The following is a 21382-nucleotide window of genomic DNA, read 5'->3' as shown; positions in this document are numbered from 1 at the left end:
CTAAAACTAAGGGTGAAATCAGTCTCATTCTAATGCAGTGACCTTGTTATATTGTCACTCAAAGGCCAGAGGTATCCAGCCTCTCTCCCAGTGAGTTTTCTCATACCTGGTCTGTGTGTCTTAACCTGTGTCAGGGAGCACATGAACATCAGTTTGGCCAACACATTATTTCCCAATGCCTCTGCTGTCATAATAACTCCCATCTCACACATTAGCTCTTCTTTCTTTCTGTTACGTCTGTCTCCCCTGTTTTGTTTTCCTGCCTCTTCTGTCAGGCTCAACCCCCTCATCAGCTATTTAACCTCAGTCTTCCCACAAAAGCAGAGTTGACTTCCAGTTCTCTGGTGTGCAGCCCGGGTTTTCAGCATCATGAACCTGCTGTCATCCGTTCACCCGGTTGTGTCTTCACATTTTGCACTTTTCCTCCTTTTCTGATGTCTTCATTCTGGCCTAGAAGTCTTTATGCAGCATATTGGTATAATTCTGAAATTATACCAATAAATTGCCATATTTAATCAAATCAAAACTATTGCTCAAACAAAGCACCTAAGACAGCTCAATTAAGCCAACACGTATTTGGATTAATTTGTATCAGCCCGACTAAATCAGTCTTGCATTGTTTTTTTTGTTTTTTTACAAAGGAACATCCAGAACTTCCATTGCAAACGGAGCCGTAACCAGCAGAATGATCTATAAGTCATTTAAGACAATTAAATCAGAGTTGGAGGAAAGCTGCTTTATTCATTAATTGCCCTTTCCTTTCAAGTGGTAATCAAACCATCCATCTTAATGTGAGGCCACTTGTTCTCAGTAAAAAAAGATTTGTGCAGTTTTTCTTAGACCTTGGTAGAAGAGCAAGAACACAAAGGGAAAAGTGATCCATGTAGTGATGGTTCAGTTTCTTTTTTAAAAGAACAAACAGAGAATCCGGCTCTGACTGATCAGTGTTTTCATCACACACCGATACACACTCGTCTGATCTAATGTAACGGATGCAGGAGTGTGTCCCTCAGAGCTGAGTTATGTGTTCTGTCATTTTACATATGTAAACAACCACCTGTGTTTGAACAGTTTTTCTATTTTGTCTTGGAAATATCTGTATCCATACAATGATACTTTTTAGATTTTTACATGAAAAAATAATATTTATTAAAAAACTCAATGTTTTTAGTACTGTAAATATAAACAAATAATAATTGTGAGGTAGAGTACTGTAGTACGTCTGACCTGTTGAGCACAGACAAACTATTATCTAAAATATGTGGTCATGTAAACAAGCAAACGAAAAATAACGATAAAGCTTCAGATTCAGATACACATACATGTATATTCAGAACAAATACACAAACTGACGCCCTGAGTCACTAGAAAGAATCATCACAGAAAATGTGTTTATTTAGAACATTGCTGGTAGCTACCTATAATATTCCTTTTATCCTTTCTATTGTAAGTCCTCAGGGCAATTATGGGGAAAATGTGAGTTATGTGCCTCAAAGTAATAAAAAATAAAGAAGACAAAGGGAGAACTGGGAAAGGGCAGGATGAGCCTTTAGCTCTGCATTGTTGGAGATAAACTGTTTTTGGTAAGAAATCTTGACATAAAAGATTTTTTTTTTGCTCTGAACCCCAATTATCAGGTTATTTAATCCATAATGGATTTTCTATTCATGTATATTTAAAGGAATGCATGCTCAGCACTGAAGAATCTATGGAGGGCCCTGTTATATTTCTGGACTGACTCAGCACTGAAGAATCTATGGAGGGCAGCCCTGTTATATTTCTGGACTGAATCAGTCTTGTCTTTCAAAAAGTGACAATAAGAAGTGACAATAATGTTCTTAAGATGAGATTAGATTGATGTAAGTCTTGAAGCACTGCTCCTTACTCACAACATTTAAACTGTATTTATAGCACCTCGAACCTAAGGTTTGTTCATGTAGCAGGTGTTAAAAAAAAGTCTCCTTAAAATGACAAAACATTGTTAATGTAAACTCACTGTAACAAGAACAGGCTCTTCATGGCACACAAAACCGGCCACTTGTTTTGGGAGTCCGTCATGTTATCACACACTCTTGCTCAGATGACATGTGCACACACACAGCCCAACAAAGCGCTGACATGTGACAGACTTGTCTAATCAACATCTCAGTGTCATACACACATTTGTGTAGACACTGTAAGTTGGAGTTGGACAGTGTCAGCTGGGACTCTGAAGCCATAATCAAGATTACAAGGCTTGAAATCAGATGTGACCAAATGAGAAGGAGAAAAGAAACAAATGTTTGGTGATGTTTGGATTGATTGTTCAACCGAGAAGAAGACAGCAGTGTTTAACTCTCCAACCTGGTGCTGTGAAATTGAAATTTGACAACTTTCAAAAATAAAGTAGTCACAAAATTGTTGCGCGTTTGCTCCAAGCCAACTTTGAATTTGAGAAATGTCTCCTCACTTTGGCTAAATGCACTGGCTTTTCCCCTCCGGTCTGCCACCTTTACCTACCTATTATGTACACACTTATATCATCCAAGCATATTTTTTTAAAAGCTAGTTGGAGAAGCTTTTTCACAGCACAGCAAATAAGCTAATAATAAAAGTAAGCCTGTATGTATAGCAGCGGTGTAGCTGTCAGTGGAAAACAGCCTCCTTCAAAGCCAAAGACATCTCGTTCTCACAGCAGTTTTTCTTTCCGCTGCTTTCCATTCCTATTGTGACCACTTCATTTTTTGTTGCTTTTGCTTTTTTCCCCCACCATCAAAATCTCCTGTCATTTTGTGACAATCACTTTCTTCTCTGCTGTAACAAACCAGCTGGAAACTGTCCACTTGCACACAGCCCCAAACACAGTCTTGCTGTGGCTGCACTGCGGAGGAGCAAACGGCTGGGCGAATATTAATTTTTGATCGCAGCTTGAGCTGGAAACACGGAAGAGTTAGGACAGAGTGGAGGTGAGAAGGGCATGCACCTTGCTACGAGTTTACATCTTTACATCCGATTAGACGTGCGAGTGATGTGCTTTTATAGGAGACAGGCTATCTGTCACGGAATCCAAGCTCTGGGTCAAAGCCAGGTCACGTCCAAGTGCAGCATCTATGTGGATTATTTAGATGAAATGAGAAAAACACAAAGTTGCACTTAGCTGGAGACAACTAGGAGACGGGATTGCTGTGACTTATTTTTGTGTGTTTTTAGTATGAACACACAAAAACAAGTTGCCTGTTGAAAACAGATATGCTGTCTGCAAGTGCTATTGAACCCAGAAAGAGCAATTCATTTCAGTTTCAACTGAAGCAGTGTCCACAGCTCACGTGGATGCTGTGACAATGGAGGACAAACATTTGAAACCAATTTGGACTCAACATTTCAATGCTGCTGGAAAATGATCTCTGACATGTTGCTTTAAGCGCAGTTAAATTGAACATTAATGTGCTGGCAAATTAAGAAGCACAAAAGAGCAACATCCACGGGAAGTCGATGACCTCTAGTGTGATCATGGGAGTAATTAACTGAGGAGCATGAATGTGCCTTAATTAATTTTAGACGTGCGCTGTCACTCCCCGTTTAGGCTCTGCACGCGTCTAAAACTGATCTAAAACAAATCTTGTATGTGACGGTGAGAAAGGGATGGGGGGGGGAGGTGAGAATACCACAGTCAAATTCAACTTAAGGTGAAAAGTGGTGCTGTGAAAGTTTCATGCTCACTCGTGAATATTGAGACTCAGCAGCTGTGAGGTGAATACAAATGCTCTTCTATTTGCACACACACAGGAGCAGGTTCTAGAGAGAAGTGGGAGTTTTTAATTAAAGGTATGCACACTGATTAGTTTACTGTATTTTAACAGTCACACATTAACGGGTCATTAACAAATACAGTGTCTATACATCTATTTTTAAAAAGTATTTGCAATATAGATATAATGAATATATTCATTTAAAGATGAATTTCGCTCTACGCTGGCGTCTACACTGGGTAATATAATGTCTTTATAATGTTTTTTAACTATAATTTAGGATTTTTGCATTTTGTAGGCCATGTTTGGAGTGACGTTAATGTACATTTAAAGACAGACTAATTCAACAAGTTCGTAAATTCAGTGTAATAACTACACACATGATATGTGGAAACCATTTGGACACTATAACCTATCATGTATTGGTTGCACCACTGGAAAATTGCAACTAATCTGAAATTGAACAGGCATCTGTTTGGATTCTAGCTTCTACCATTGTCATGAAGATCAGATGGATAATCCTGTAGAAAATAATACAAAATAATGTACAAATACAATTCTAACAGAGTTATTTAGAATTCATCATTATTGACATAAATATTTGGTGAGTTTGAGAAGGCTAAACATAAAAGAATGCAATTATTTGAATTTTAATGAAAATGTATGAAAATAAATGGGGTTTATAGAATAAAGTGATAAATGTCATGAATAGATTACATTCTTAAAAAACAAAAAGGACTCAGACACAAGGATATGCATGTCACCCCCCCCCCCCCACACACACACATATACACACACACACACACACACACACTATGAGGTGCATCAGCAACAGCATATTGAATTATCCTCATCCTTTCATGGATGGAACAAGGTGGAACTTTGAAATGTGAATAATATTCCTTGCATTTGAAGGCTTTGTGCTTGCTTTATCCCAGAGGCTTTTGTTATTTCTCTGACGTCTGTAATCTAATTGATCAGAGTTGATGGAACACAGAATCTGATTTATATCGAGCAGCTGGTCATCTGGTTGTTTGGGTCACCCTCACAAAGGGAATGAAATGTTTTCCAAATAGTTCATTTGGGGGGCAGCGTGAAACGCTGATTTAGTTTATTGTGACGTCCAGCGTAAATTGATGTTCCCACCTGGGAATGCATCTGTTTTCTGTTGTCTCACAAATTTACGGACACCGTGGGTTTCGTCACACCTTCATGTCTCCCAGTTTGGCTCATTAAGAGCAGGCATTTCCTTATTTTATAAAGTTAAATTACTGGACAAGGGTCATTTTTACACCAAAGATGCCTTCACACCTCCTTGTAAGGAGGTGTGAAGGCATACAGTATAAGCCTTCTGCTTATACTTTATGTCAGGGTTTCTTGTATCTCCTGCTGCACCTAGCAACCCCGTTGCTGTGACACGTTTAATGCTAGACCTTTTCTCTCACTCTCAGCCTGAGGTATATCTGCGTTCTGTTATTACTGATAAAAAATTCCATTACAAGCCTCTGCTCTTGTATTCTGTTAAAGTGTCCAGTTTGCTTGTCGGGTTCATCAATACATTCAGTTCCTATTCACTTCCCAACCACATCCCCTTCTCTTCTCTCTGGACTTTGTTGCTCTTCTTTCTACTCTTGACACTACTTAGTGCAGAGCACAGTGCCGCAGAACAATTAGCCTGCTAGCAAATTACAGAGTGTATTCATACATAGGCATGCTTGTGCACGCTCTGGGAAAATTATAGTGCTGTCCACTCTTGCTCAGCAATTGGCCATGAATAAAGCAGATATGAAGGGAAATGAAGTTTCTCCATGTACTTTTGGAGCCAGTTGGTTTGGTAATGTTCTCGTTGGCTGTAAAACTCACCTTGTCCTTAACGGGCCTACAGTTGAGACGTTTACAAAGACCTTGTTGAGGCCCAATGGAGGCAGCAGGCAGGTAGAGGTGACATCTTTACAACTGTCTTGGTCAAAGCTGTTTACAGCACCATTTCATCACTAAGTCTAGACTGCTAGCAGATCGATATGGACTGAGAGACAGAAAGAAAGCAGCAAGGTTAAAGTCTAAAACCCTGCTAGCGGCCCCTTCAGGCTGCATTATTTATCAAACTTACAGTGAGCTGTTGCACAAAACACACAAACTGCCAAGGTTTTTGTTGCCTTTACTGCTTGGTTAGGCTGAATATGTACATTTGGGCTTCAGTGTATACTGAGAAAACAGGAGCACTAAAGGGAGTGCCATGAATTGTCAGTCTTATATATTGCTGCTGGGAAAATAAGGTGAACAAAAGCCAAGCAAATACGAAAACCTGTCAGCATATTTCAAAGGAGGCCTGCCATCACAACATTTAACCTATATTTAAGTGGCTAACGTCATATCAAGACACCGGCAAGTCACCTTTGGGCAAAAGACAACAAAAAAGTATTCTGCTCTATACAGTGGAATTTCTGTAGGGTTTTGCTGCCTGTTGGGCAAATAGGTTGCTCTGAGTGGAGGAAATAAGCACTCGTCTGCTTTTCACACAGCAACTCCCTGATCGAAAGAAGTTATTTGCTGAAAAGTTTGTGTATTCCACTGAGGCTTACTGCAGAAGGAGATGCATTAAAGGAAACAGAGTCAATGCTCCGGAGTTTATTTGGGATTATTTACAAATCTAAATTTTCAGGGGCCGGGGGGTTTCTTCACTGAGAGCCAGTGGGCATCTGTGTATCAGCACAGAAAATGACAAACTGAGATGACTGGGCATCTGATAAGAAAATGAAAAAAAAACAAAACAACCTCCCGTAACCTCAAATCACCTCTGTTAGTCTCCCATCATTTAAGTCCAGTTTGATCTTAAGATTATTAATGCCCTCCTCTCATCGGTGGTTATGTCTGTGATCGAGAAACTAAAGCCCATTTTATGACTGGGATCTTTTAATGTTTGGAGATTAGAGAATTTAATGAATGACCAAAAATGAAATGGATGTCACAGGAAGCTCTCATGTAATTCACAGACTGTAATGATCCTCACAAGGCTATATAGTGGATGTGGATATATATATATATATGATGTTGGGAGACTAGAAAACCATATTTATCTTTTATCAACAGTATTAAATAATATCCCATGTGTTACTACGCTGTAATGGTCCCTGCTTTGTTCCACAGGGCTCATAGGTTGTATTTATCTGACATTCTCTAAATGCTCATAATGAAGCCATAGTTGTAATTAAATAGTAGTAAAACAGATACCCTGGATTCAAAAACAGAGAAGGATTATCTTCTAATCACAGGAATGTTGTGTTGACTCATGCTTTTAAATCCTGCAGGACACAAAAATATACTGAAGGTTGACAGACCTCCAAGGAGAGAGTTGTGAAAAATTAAAATAAAATAGCCCTCACAGTTAAAAAACAAACTACAACAACACTTTTTTGTATTGATGTTTTTCTATTACTTATTATATGCCCCACTTGTTTAAGCAGAGAATGCTCTTTGTTGTCTACAAACCAGGCCAAAAACCAAATAAAGTTTGTGTTAAAGTAACAATAAAGGTAAAAATAAATAAATAAGAGAATAGGATTGTTTTAGAATACCTTGTATTTTTGTGTGTTTTTAAACCCTATTACCAACTGGAAACTTTTTTTCTAATTCTAATGAGTTTGATGAGGACTTTCCAGTGTTTGGATTAGATAATGTATGGATTCATTTATTGGCCTTTAAAAAGAACCAGGGCTGCGATTCCAAACTCCACCACTACTTATATAAAAAAAAGAGAAATACTTTTTATTTTGTTCAGTCATTGATATTCTAAAACATAGCTCTGTAGTTGTAGCTGCCAGGAAGAGGGATTGAGTCTGGATTATGCTACTCAAAAAAATGTTTCCTTTAGGTAAGATAGAATTTACAGTTAGTATTTGTTTCTGTACTGTGGTTCCGGGTGTGAAAGATAAATGAGGGCAGGAGGGGAGGGGAAAAAAGAGACGCATAAATAGTGCTGAGATTGGAAAAAAAAAAAGAAAAAGCAGGGCTTGTTTAAAGGGCCCACGTTTTTATTCTAAAAGATCTGAGTAACAGTGTGTTTCCCTCAGTCTGTGTCTAAGTGTGTGTGTTTTGTTTTGTTCTAAGGTAGACAATGAATTTAAGCCTAATGCTTGGTCTGCTGCTGAAAGAACAAATACTCTGAACTCGTGGGAGCAATAGAGAGGATGGTGGGTGGTGGCCACAATGAGGATAAAGAAGGGAGATGAGTGTTAACTGTGTTTGCTCTACTTTCTCCTCTCTCACTGTATTTGCTTTCATTAAAGGGTTAGACAACCAGAGAGACATTCAGTACATGAAGCACAAGAGGTTCTAAAAAAAATGAAAATGACAGTCATAGCTCAGCTTTCTTTGTCCAGAAAGCCATACGTCACGTCATCTTTCTGGTGTTTCATGTAAGTCATTGTGAAACATCACAGTGTCATGGTGTTTAAAGAGTTATTTATGCAGGCATATATTCAGTAATCTCAGTGTTGTGAGAAAACTCTTTTTCCAGTGTGATACCCACATATACTGTGTTTTTAGCATGTTAAATTAACAAGAGAAGATGTATTAGACATTAGTGAGATATTTGTTTTGGAGACTGTGGCTCAGATGGAAAATAGGAAACAGTTGATGTAACAGTAGCAGAGCCATGGAGGGAATAAGAATCAGGAAGTTTTGTGTGTGGTGGTTTTTCTATGAAGCACAAGAGGTTCTAAAAAAAAATGAAAATGACAGTCATAGTCATCAGCTTTCTTTGTCCAGGTGTCCTAGGTGCATACAAGGTTTTTGTTTAACTACCTACTTGTTTTTGGTCTCTGGAGGCCAGTTTATGCGCATGTGTGAGGGCACGACCTTTCAGTTTGCTTATCGCAAACATAAATTTGTGTTTCCGTGGCTACTTTAAATCTGTGACAAGCATCTGCTGTTAAGGCAGGGTATTGGCCATCTGTGTGGTCAGACGGTCTGGACAAATGTAATAAAGATTCAGTATGACCACCGCTGACGTCCAGCAGTAGCAGAGCCTCAGCTAACAGAGGGAGAACTGTGGGAAGGCAAGCTGTGCTCCCTGATAGAGAATTGTGGATCATGTCAACCATGTTGACATTGTTTGTAGAAAGAAAAACTGCAGATGTTAAATGAGCCACGGTTGAGTGCAGTTTGTGCATAGAACCATTAATAATAGGACAGCAAGCGTTGGAGCAGCAGGAAAGTGGCATGCTACAGTTGGATCTCAGTTTGTGGCGCCATGTGTTACTGACAAGTGTAAATGTTCCGGAGGCTGTAAGTCACTAACATGAGAAGTCTTGTGCTCCACACCCTGTTACCACGAGCCAGGGTAGATGCATCGAGTAGTCTCACAACAAACTGTTAGCCAGATGCTAAAACTGGAGCAAACTGTGACATCTGCTGTCACTTACAAAACCACTTTATTTCAGCAGTGATGACAAACAACAGGACGCTGATTAAACCTCACCTTTTACTGAATGCGGCTCTGTAGTCTGGTTACCGATTATTCCTGTGTCAGGATCTCAGCCACAGATAACCCTGTTTGTATAAACACCCATTATCAGGCCACTGTGCAACAACTGTGAGATTCAGTGCTGATCTTACTACTTATTTGGGCAAATTGTAGCCTTGTTGTAAGAAATGAAAACCACTGATCTGGAAATTGTTAAATAAATTAGCAAAAGTAGTGAAAACACATTTAAAACTTACTAAAAAGGAATAATAAAAAAGCCTCTCTATTTTAAAAAGAACAGATATTTCACCTTAGATTACATTATTTTAAAATTTTAACATTTAATAAAAATCATGCCATCATTTTTACTACCAAATATAAAGAGAACCTTCTTCTTTTTTTCTTGCTACAGCACATTTTCTTACATGAAAGAAATCCCACGGCACACTGACCAACTGTCATAGAATGAATTGAAGAGAATTTAAGAAAGACCCACGAACATCTTCAAGCTGCTCTTCTCCTGTCGCTGTCACATTGATGAAATCTAATTATAAGCTGCAAATAAATAATAGTTAACCCTAACCCTAACCCTAACCCTAGACCAAATAAGGAAAATGAGATGATTTCATAGAGTACAGCTGATGATCACTGAGCCAAGAAATGGCTCTGTGTAACTAGCAACGGTGACTGTCATGCACAAAGATGTACGCTCCACGTCCGTAGCTGGAACGTGTCCTGTTACCTACATGAGACTAGAATCAAATCCACTGCACACAGTTATGTATATCACTAAACCACAGGACAACAATTAATTCTATCAGCTGTTTATGAAGCAATTACATTTTTTGTTTTTTTATTTTATTTTTAATTTTCTTCCACTCTGAGGGAGGATAAGTTTTCTGCGAACCTCTGCTTCCACTTGCTCCGGTTGTTCAAATCATCAGTGTGTAATTCAACGCCTGTGCCAAAACCAAAGCTTTATTATTGTTTCCTGGGTTTTTATAACCACTCCTTTCTCCCTTTATTCCCCTTAAAGAGCTTTGTTTTTACAGTTTGTTCAACATTATCTTGAGTTTGTGGTCATGGAATTTCTCTTAAATGTCTACAAAGAATCATTTTGTCCTTCACCCTGGAGACAATTCTCTAAGTGCTGTGCTTTGAAGAGCATTTTCTTTTCACCATGTAAATTGGCTTTCTGCTTATCATGACCCGTGGCTCTAAGCAACAACTGCAGCAGCAGTGGAATTTTCCAGTTTTCCTGTGTGAGTGTGCTTTGAACGTGCCGGACTGTTTTGTTTTGATAAACCAGCTGCTTCTCCTGGAGCTAGCTGCCAAGTGTCCAGCTACTTGTAGGCTGTTAAACTATAAAGACTTTGTGTCAAAGGTGATTTAATGCATGTTCTACACAAATACTGAGGTAATAAAATAATGCAAAGGCTCAGAAGAATTTCTAATATTCCATTTTTTCAAAAACCTGATTTGTTTAATTTTCTTTAATACTGCTTAACATACTTTTACCCTAAAGACTCATTTGAAACTTAATTTAGTGAATAATAGACTTTTTTAATTTTAGTTTAGCTTAAGTCAACAAAAATTATAGAAGTCAAAAACACCATGGGTTATATTTTAACAAAATTCACTAAAATCAGATTATAAAAATAATGATTGTGATATTTTAGTATTAAATTTTTCTCATTGTAACAATAATAATAATAATAATCATGTTAATGTTTTTTATTACAACCTTACAACCATTTATAGAGTATTACATTATTCTCTGATATAAACATAGACACACAATGAATAATTGAACATGTTAACAAGAGCCTGGGACACATTTTATTCTACAGACAGATTTCTATATATTTTAATGTTTCAGTCTGCTTCCCATTGCTTGAATCTGACTAAAGCATCAAAAAGTTCAGTCACTGTCATTCAGCCCCACATAATGTCCCATTTACTTTAATCTTGGAAAAGTTTAAGACAAAAGTAATGTTGGACAAATGTCCACTGCTCCCTCCCTCCCTGCTCACTCTATCTACAAATATAAGGAAATAAAAACCCTAACAACCTGAAAGCCCCCCACTGTATCAGTTTCCGTCCCTGGCTGCCTCGCTCACATCCACACCACGCCACCATCTCCCACTGTCACACTCTTAAAAAAAAAAAAAAAAAAGTCACTGCAGGATCTCAAGATGAGAAGAGTTACACAAATTTCACACACTTTTTCTGATCAAGAGTCAGAAGGGAGCCTGCGGGGATGAGAAGTCGGAAGCGTAGGTGGAAGCATTTCCACACTTATGATAAAAAGAAAGAGTGAGGGGTTGCAAAATGATGAAGAGAGCACAGGAAGATATATTTCCATTCCTTTTTCTTGAGCAAAAAGTAAGAGTTGTGGAAAGAGGTAATGATGAGCTGGAGAGGCTACTTTGAGAACATAAGAAAAAGGAAGGAGGAGATCAAATTACTTTGTGGGCAAAATTGTGAAACAGACCTCAAAATTGAAAAGGGATGAGAGGAAATAAAGATCATGTCAAATATACATTAGCTCTGAGTGGTGGGTGAAGAAACAGGATATAAATTATGGACTGACAGTGTTTGAAATGTGTTTTTGTTTGTTATACCATGAGTTAGGTATAGATTACCTGATGACAGAAAAAAAGGAGAGAACAAAAGTTGCTTTTGAGAAGTGCTTGGAGATGTTTTTGCTATTTTGTTTTGCAAAAGCATAGCGCATGACTAGCAAGAATTAACATGCAACAAAACTGTTTATAGTTAATTAATTAATTAGTCAATTAATGAAGCTACACTAGGTTTATACAAACGAGTATACAGTAGAGGTGGTTTATTAGCATTGAAGCGTAAAGCATTATCGAACCTTTTTATTATAAGTAATCTGTTTTATTGTAATTGGCTGGACTAAACTACTATGTTTTACTGAAGCCTTTGTGAAAAACCCAATGTTTTTCCTTTTTTTCTGCCTAAAGTCAGTCATTTTAATCGTTTGATCTTAAGCTGATACAAGTTTATTAGCACAAATTATCACATAGCTAGCTTCATCGCTTCAGCTTGTTTGCGTAAACGTGTTTCTGATGCACAAGTGCTACGAAAATCTATGCCTTGTGTCTGAAGGGAAGGATTACGTTACTCAAATAATCAGTAGCCTTGAACCTTGAATCTGCCTTCTCAGCTCCTTTAGAATGGAACAAAAATAGAGGTGGTACATTTTTACTAATGCCTTCAACATCAGAAAATCTAAACAATATACACAAAAATACATCGAGATAATATATAAACATTGTAGTGAAAGTGACTGTAAAACTGTATATTGCGGAAGTAACGCTAGTAAAGTCATAGAAGACGACAAAGATCAAAGCTGTTTTTTTCCTGATGGTCTTTAAAGTGCAAAGAGGGAGTGGAAGAGCAAATTGCTAAAACAATCAGTGATATAAGCAGAGGGACAAAAGAGACGAGGAGGTCAGAGGGGGAAGTGGTGATGAAGAGCTGATGCAGAGAACAAAAGGGCTGCAAGTGAATCACAGGAGGTGAAGCAGGAAGCAAATTAGGTGGAGCAAATAAAGATTGCACAGTGACAAGAGATGAAAGGCAGAAGTAGAAGAGTAGAGAAGTCGTGCATGAAGGGAAAGTCTAACAGGAGACTGACATTTATATTTTATTTTAACAATAAATTAGCTCGAGCATTGTCTCAGAACCCTTTGTATTTCCTTTGTTGTGTTGATGTGCTTTTGTTGTTGTTGTCAGTTTCACTCCCTACTCCCATCTTTTTCATTTTTTTCCTAAAAACAGCTAATTCAAAATCTGCTATTTTAAGGAACGGAAGCATTCTGCATAGCCTTTTTTTCATTTTAAAAGTGCATTTTGCAAATGTGCCTAAAATGCTACTTAAAAATTGCATTATTGTAATATTAATTGAATTCTGCTTGTCTGGTTGTTCACACTTTCTAGGAAGTAAATAAATGCTTCGAGGTGATGTTTCTTGTCCTTGGCCATGACTTGTTTTTAGTAACACAGCAGCATGGTTGACGCAAAACGTCCAAGAAAAGTCTCTTCATTTAAGGCACGTCATGACTTATTTTCCTTTGTTTGTGAGCAGTTTTGTTTGATTTCCACTCTTGATCTCCCCTTTGCTCTTATCTCATCTCCCCTTCTTTTTCTTGGCTGTTCTGACTCCAATCAATCTGCAGCTTGTCTCTGCTATCACTCTACTTCTATCACCTCATCCCATTTGTTCGTCTCTCTATCTGCTTCTCAATGCACCTCTGAGCAGACTATAAAACACTGACACACTTAGTTCAAAGTGGCCTGAAAACAGGGCACAGAAGGGCAAACACTCCTGATCGAACCTCTGGAGCTTGTGTGATATTAATAAGTGTTTTTGATTTGCTGTGCACATGCATTTTACTGCTTTATAGTTGCTTGTTTTTAGGTTTCTACTTGACTATGACTTAAGAACCTCTCGACAGACAGACTTCCAAAGAGTTCCATGAGAGAGGAATTCTCCATGGAAAACACAGTTTGCAGATGTGTTTGAAGACCTGGACACAGAGCTTTGTAATTCCAATTATATTTTTCTCGCAAGTTTTCGATTTTTATTCCGGGGAACTACTACTTCAGTACTGCAAAACTGTGACGATAGCTTAAACTCGTCTTGCTTTTCTACAGTGATAGTGATTATGTCCGCTGTAGTGGAAACCATGATGTGTTCACGACCAGTTTCTCCAGGAAATGTGACTTTTCATAAACATGTTAGGTGGCAGCCATCAGGTTTTGTCTGTTGCATTCGTGACTAATTGCATTCATCATTTAAACCTCATTTTCCCAGACCAGTGGTGACTACTTTGTGCATAGATAATTAATGGCATACTGCACTGTAGCACAAAGAAATGCTGAGACTAATGTCAGTTATTGAATCCTCAATAACCAGTGTTGAATATTCAGCGCAAGTCGTTATAAAAAAAGTGTGTCTTCCTAATGGAGCTGCATTATCATTATTGAGTTTGAATGGTCAGGAATACAAAGGGACAGCAGTGGTTCATTAATTCATACGAAGCTGTCAGCTTCAATAATAAAATGGAAACTCATCAGTCTGGCTAAAACTTTGAATCTTTAAAGAGAAAACTCAGGCCTAAACACATGGGTGTCTGTTTGCACAGCCTCGCGTGGAATCATCAAAATGAGGCTACTGTTATAGGCCTCTATACCATGAATCATTAATCACTTACTATAATCATGTACTACTCTACATTGTTGAGTACTAGTAAGTAGTTAAGGAAACCAAAACAAATACTATTATATTATATTAATTTATAGAAATGTGTTTTCTTCCTATTGCTTCATTCTTTGCAGTGGGTTTGGGGATGGGGGTTTGACTCGTCGTTATGGGCAGTGTACCTTGGACAGTTGGTCACTCCATCACAGTGTCACTCCAAAACTCTCCTTTTTTCTGCAGTTTAACATTCTCTCTCTCTCTCTCTCTCTCTCTTTCTCTCTCTCTCTACCTCTTTGGTTTTGCATTTCAACATAAAGACTTGTTTTTCTACAATTACCATTTTACTTTTTAAAATAAAAAAAATAAAGAATGATACCCAACACACACACACTGTACATCCAGAAAATGTCATCAATGGCGAATATGCTGCACCACTTATCTATTTTTTAGTTTTATTAACTAACTAACTTATATAACTATATTAACTAATAAGTCCATTGCTCTAAATCAGTGGTTCTCAATGTTTTTCTCCTCTGTACCACCTGAGAAAACATTGATCTCTCTGAGTACCACCATGATGACCAACATTAGAATACAGCAGCAGAGGCCTTCACTGTTAGCTTCCTCCACAGGAGAGATGTTTAGAGATGTTTAGGTTTAAATGTTGTATTAATTGTGCATGGTGTGTTTCAGATTTATTCAATTGAAAATATAAATGTGAAAATATATGAAATGTTTCCCCATGTACCACTAGAGAGCATGCATACCACAGTTTGAGAACCACTGCTCTAAATGAAATCTTAGACTGACAGCTTCTGTTTTAATAATGACCTACTATGGTATATTATCCTTGGGCTTAGTTTCTCTTTAATGTAAATATTTTAAAATCAAATAGATCTAATACTCTTGCCACATTTCTTATTAAGCACATTTCCATCTATTCCAGGAGTCTCACTTTACTTCTCTTTTTAAACACACTCTCCCTCAGCACATCTCATCTCAGCCCTATACTGTATTTAATCATCTGCAAAAGGGTCACTTACCTTCTAATCAGCTCCACTCACCGCAAGTAAACAACCTCATTTTTGAGGCACAGACAGGAATACATTGGAGTTACTCTAATTTACAGTGTTTCCTTTGGAGCAGAACATTCCATCAGTACTAAATCACCGCTTTATTCCTGCCTGACTTCAGACTGATCAGAAACTGTATGATCTATGTCCGTCTTACTGTGAGTTCCTATTATTGAAAAGGCATTTAATCAACTTTGTTTTGATCTCGCAACGAACAACAAGAACGGACGCAGTCAATTTGTGTTCTCCTCTAACTTTTCATTCACCCCTATACCTTTTGTTTTGCTCACATCTATTAAAAGTCACTTGAAAGTTTAATGCACACACACACACACACACACACACGGACATCACATGACATACTCCCCTAATAAGACTATGGTTCACGTCTTTTTTATTATTTATATCAACTTCAGAGAACAATGTTGACTTTGGCAAAATAAAACAGTTTGAATTAGAAACAACAGTAATGGTAAACGTCATCATTATTAATAACTGGCTCTGTTTTTTATAGGCATCTGTTTGTGTGCGGTGTTTGTCTGTGCTTCTCCCTCCTTTGGTGAATCTTCTTTTTTTTTCTGTTTATTCGTGTTGATGTTTGCACTAAAATTATTTTTTTTTATTCAAAACAAAATAAATCACATCATTTTTTAATTGATCCTTACATCATTCCCCAGAAAACATAAAACACATGATGTGACAAATAACATCATTATATATATATATTTATATACCATATATATGTCATGTTGAGATTTTTCTCTTCTCTTTTTTTTCCCTGTCTGATGGTTTTTTTTTCAGTGTTTCTCTCCATAGATCAGTCATCCCAGTACAAATCTTACTAAGAAGAGTTTAGTTTCTTTCTTCAGACATTCACCTTTTCAGATTAACGTGATTTCACTTTGTACAAAGGAGCATTGAGTCACTAAAAATCTTAATTTGATTTCCTCACTAAAAGTTGCAGCTTCTCACCATGCCACAGTGGGATGTATCAGACAATTTGTAGAAGAATCGATCTCCTCTGCCTCTAAGTTTACAGATTCCTTTTACAGCATTTCCAGAAAGCACTAAACTCTTCTTAGAAACAAATGTAGACTGACTGTGCTTCCCCCTTTACAGACATTCATGAACAGGACATGTGCGCACAAAATACACACTCACACACAGGCACGCGAACAACATCCGGTCCCCGATCCATCAATGCATGCACTCCTATGCATCCATTAGCATCACTATATTTTTGGTCCATTATATCCAGTGTACATATGATGGTGTAAAGGAATGCAGCATGTACATGTTCCACTGTACAGCCCTGTCTCTTTCATTTTGTAATCCATATCGACTCCACATTGTAATCCCTGTGTCTTTTAATAATGTCTGTGCCCTCTCGCTCTTTTCAGCCTGTATTGATTGGTCATGTCCAATGCACCCGGGCACTGTATTTACGCTCCCATAATCCACAGGTATGTCCTGCCAAAATCGTTGTCCAGCCTCAGAGGACACATAAAAGTCACAACCACTGTGTCCAGGAGCAGAGTTTCCAAATGGACATTGCTGCTGAAGTCCAGAACATGTTCACAAAGAGGGACAACATTGTTAAACTCTTCAGTGTAGTTGTATTTTTATCAGAGAAAAATAATTCCCCAGTATATCTGCAGTGCTCCCATTTTGATCCATTGTAAATCCATGTGGTGAAAAGGAGTCTGGTTGAGAGGAAGGGTTAACTGTGCAATATTCTGAGCCTTTTCCTCCTCCTCTCCAACTGTCTTTCTCTCGTCTCCCCCCACTTTACCTTTCACCTGCCACCCTGTGTTCTTTTTGGATTGGGTTTTTTTTCTCTGTTAATTTGTTTCAGCTTGAGACCATCCTAAAGCCTCCACAAATTAAATTTTCCCAATTTGCACCAAACATCTTCCTTCCCTGTCATGTCCCTTGGCTACCTTCTTGTCCTCTCATCACCTGCTAGTTTGCCTGAAAATAATAACAATAAAAAAAACCTCTTAAGTCTCTACCTTACTTTCAGGTGTTCGTCCCCCTGTCCTCTTCACTTTTCCTGACTTCCCTCACAGCAAATGAAAAACCCACACAAGTGAGACTTCTGTAAATTTTGCTCTTCTCCCGTGTAGGTAATTCAGTCCTATCCTCCTTTCCTCTTCTGCAGTCATTCCATGTTCCAGGTCCAATCTTTTTAGTCTGTCCAATTCATGATCCCTGTCACATTCTACCCTCCCTCGCTTTTTAAAATTCTCTAACACTGTTCCTTACACAACACTTTCCTCCAATTCTTCAGCATTCCGCCCCTCCTTTCCTCTCTCCTTCCCCTTGTCCTTTACATTTCCTGTCTTTGCACTTGTGAGGGCAGTGTTTGAGTTGGAGTTGGTGGTGTTATACGAGTGGATGTAACCTCTCTGAAACTCACAGCGTGCTCCATAGTTTCCACCACCTTCTGCCTCATCACTGGTTGTTGAAGATGCCGTGCTGGTTGTTGAAGCACATTGCACCAACATTCCATGAAGTGACTGGCTCCGCCTCGTCCAAATCACACTTAATCTCTTGGCATAGCTGACGGCACCATAGCGTTTGGCAACTGTTGCAGCGGCATCAGTTGCTAGCGCTACGGAGGAGCCCATGTCCAGTGAATGGCGCCGTTTACTAACAGTAGCAAAGGCCGGACTCAGTGGAGATATGGGACTCTGATAGGCCTGTGAGGAGTTCCATTTGTCCCTGCCTCTGGGAAATAATCTCCAGTCTAACAGCTCTGAGTCTCTCAGGGGTGCAGCTAGAGAGAAGCTGGCACGATTGGTCAGTTCTCGCTCCAGACGAGGTGTTGGACGCTCCCTGGAGCGTGACTGTCGTGGGAGAGTGGATGGAGGTGAAGGTGAATAGTAAAGGGGAGTTCTGTCACTTTCAGTTGTGTATGCTGACATCTTCTCCAGCTTCCTCTGCCTCACCACCAACGCCATTTCTGCCCCTGTCGTTGTGGAAACAACCCCCCCAGCTGACAGAAACTTTTCCAGGTTTACTTTGGGCTTAGGTCTGGGCTTAGGAGGGAATTTTGGGGGCATAGATGTAGCAGAGTCAGCTGCTTCTGTATCCTTGTCTTTTTCCTTGTCCTTCTCCGCCCCTCCTTTTGATGACGTACCATTGGGCAAGGCCACCATCATCATGTCCCCACTTCCATTTGATGGGTAGCACCCACTGTTATTTCCTCCTTTATCCCCAGCCCCTACATTTCCACCTTGACAGTAGGCCCCGACTCCTGCCTCAGTGTTGCCGTTGTGACAAATGATGTGATCTCCATGGTTACAAACACGATGGCGAACCATAAGGGCCACAGTGAACACAAGTAAAGTTACCACAACAATACCACCGACCAAGATGGTCAGTGTCCCGCCCAAAAAATGGGCTTGAAGAGAACGGCATGGTGGGTAAACATCCTTGGTGGAGAACGTTGTACAGCCCAGAACCTTTGTTGCTGCTAAAGATGTGACTGCATCATCAAAAATGGCCAGCACGCACAAGTTGTAGTCCACACCAGAAACCAAATTTCTCAACAGGAAACGGTCGCTGGTCGAAGGTAGAATTCTAAAACAAAAGGGAAAATATACAAGTTGGTTACCAAAAAAATCCTGCAGTACAGAATGATTGATAGAATATAAGAAAAAATCTTGAGCTTAGCCTGAATATTTTGGAAACTGGAAATCTGAGGCTGAAATAGTGGAAAGAGGAAAGGAAAGAACTTGTGATAGAAGGACGAGCAAAAGTGCAGGAGTGGATACTGCAGTGAAGGAAAGAGGGAAAATGAGGCTATTGATGGAGTGAGCGCCAAGGGAACATGAAAAGAGAACTGTGTTTGCTCATTTGGAGTGCAGCAGTGTGTGTGCGCGCATGTGTGTGTGGCCATACTTCTATGTGAATCCCATTAAACTGCAAAAGTTGGACTTTTGAAATGTATTTAAAAAAAACCCCTGTGAGTTCAGGTCAGTAAAGCCGATGCGAGGCATGTTTTGACTTTCATGTCCAAAGTGTTTGTTTGTCTCTTAGGTGAGTGTCTGTGTGGGATAATACAGAATAGTCATTTCTAAACCAACATCATGAGAAAGGTGAAAAATCAAGAGATGGAAAGAGGTAAACATAATGAAGAGCAGCGGTGATTTCAGTAGAGAAGCATTTTTGTGTTCATCTCAATGCATCCATGGTCGTGCCTGCTTCTCTTTAGACCTCCAGTATAAAAGACTGTTCACATTAATGGTCTTTTGTGTGTGTGACCTGCTGTGGTCCAGTGGTTTTGTGTGGGAGAATGTAGTGCAATTTAAGTATCTGTTGATGACGGGTATGACGCTGTCCTCAACTGCCCAAACCTATTATGTAGGCAACTGTGGGATTTGTTGTGAGTGGATTGGCTTCTATTGTCTGTACTTTAAGGACCTTAGTATCTTTACTTTTTATTCTCATTTATTTGTTAATCTGTAAATTGTTTTGCTAATGCCTCGGGTGCCTTTAAGAATTTCAGTCCACTTTAAGACATTTGACATTTACACGTTTGATCCTGCTTGTTTTTTTTTTCACTTAGAAACCTTACAGATCAACAGACAGATATCACAAACAAAAATCAGTGTTACAGAAATGGGGGGGAGGGGGGAGGGGGGTGATAAATTGATTTTAAAAATGCCGAGATAACAGAGAAGCAAAAGCATTTGGCTCAAGGGAGGCATCAATGGAAACCCATTAATATGAGTTATAATACTGCAAATTATGCTTCACTACTCACTGATCCTTACTGAAAGTTTGAGGTTTACAAGGGAATTCATTTTCCAATTCTGTTTGTAGGATGACATACCCAAAGCTTTGAGTGATATTGCCATCAATTACTGCTGAAGTTCAGAATGATTTGGACACAGATGTACAATAGATCTGTTATATCTAGGTCACAACTTTCACAATTACCAGTCTCTGCTCAGCATCACCTCTAGGATCAGGTGATTGTTACCATGGCAAAGACATATTATTTGCCATCTCTGGGGGCAGTGTCCACACATTTAATCCATTTCCTTGACATTTTAGAGGCTAGAGCTACTAATGCAGCCTGCCATTACTGTTGATCCAGCAACACTGTTTGTTGTTGTTTCAACAGTTTGTTATCAGCTATCCTGTTACATCTGATTAAAATAAAAACTGGCCATCTGAAAATGATGCTCAATATGCCACGAAACAAAATTTAAAATAAGAAAATGGCCAAAGGCAGCCACATTTAACAGGGGGTAGCAGATTGCCTCTGTAAAGTCTAGTAGCAAAGATGCAGCTGCACAAATCACACTGATTAGATGAAATATGCAAGCGGTGACAGTCATAATCCTATAGCTGCCTCTGTTTCTGAATATAAAGCCTTGCTGGTATTATAGGGCTATAAAATGCCTCAAGAAATATTACAGTGTTGTCACTTCATCTGGAGCCTTTATATATATCTCTGTCTCGCAATAAATCCTGCAAGGAATTGACTCTTGACCACTACTGTATGACTTTGAGCCACTCTCTCTTTAAGGAAACCAGTCATTATCAATGCTGGTTTAATTTGACCATTTTTTCCCCATTTTGAGAAGTGTCTGTTTGATTAATGCTGCATATAGACTAGCATTCAGTGCCATAAATGAAACAGTCTTGTTTTTATATAAACCCTTTGTTATATATGGCTACATTGTGGGCCTCAGACAACTGAATATCATTTGTTATGCAGACTTTTTTAAATGGCATGTGTTGTCCTGCAACATATGCATCCAGTTCTATTTTGTCCCTTTCTTCTTATTCTTTCAGCTCTCTATAAATCCCTTGATCTGTCGGTCTAACCTTCATCCATCTTTTCTCAACAGATTTTCATCTCTGTTTTTGC

The 21382-nt window shown here is 38.8% G+C and overlaps 2 protein-coding genes across 4 annotated transcripts in view; one reads left to right on the top strand and one right to left on the bottom strand.

Annotated features, from left to right (window-relative positions):
* pcxb (pyruvate carboxylase b) overlaps positions 1–21382 on the top strand; it is a 236066-nt gene that overhangs the window by 122091 nt on the left and 92593 nt on the right. The gene's annotated exons all lie outside the window — the stretch shown is intronic.
* LOC103384998 (leucine-rich repeat and fibronectin type-III domain-containing protein 4) overlaps positions 17757–21382 on the bottom strand; it is a 30608-nt gene continuing 26982 nt past the window's right edge. For both annotated transcript variants that reach the window (XM_008318742.3, XM_025056156.1), the window contains one exon: positions 17757–19080. In XM_008318742.3, coding sequence (XP_008316964.1) covers positions 17757–19080 — 1324 coding nt within the window. The remainder of the gene's footprint in view (positions 19081–21382) is intronic.

Source organism: Cynoglossus semilaevis, chromosome 1, assembly GCF_000523025.1.
Source record: "Cynoglossus semilaevis isolate Cse_v1.0 chromosome 1, Cse_v1.0, whole genome shotgun sequence".
NCBI lineage: Eukaryota > Metazoa > Chordata > Actinopteri > Pleuronectiformes > Cynoglossidae > Cynoglossus > Cynoglossus semilaevis.
Note: the sequence above shows the minus strand (reverse complement) of the source record. Positions and strands in the feature narration are given on the sequence as shown.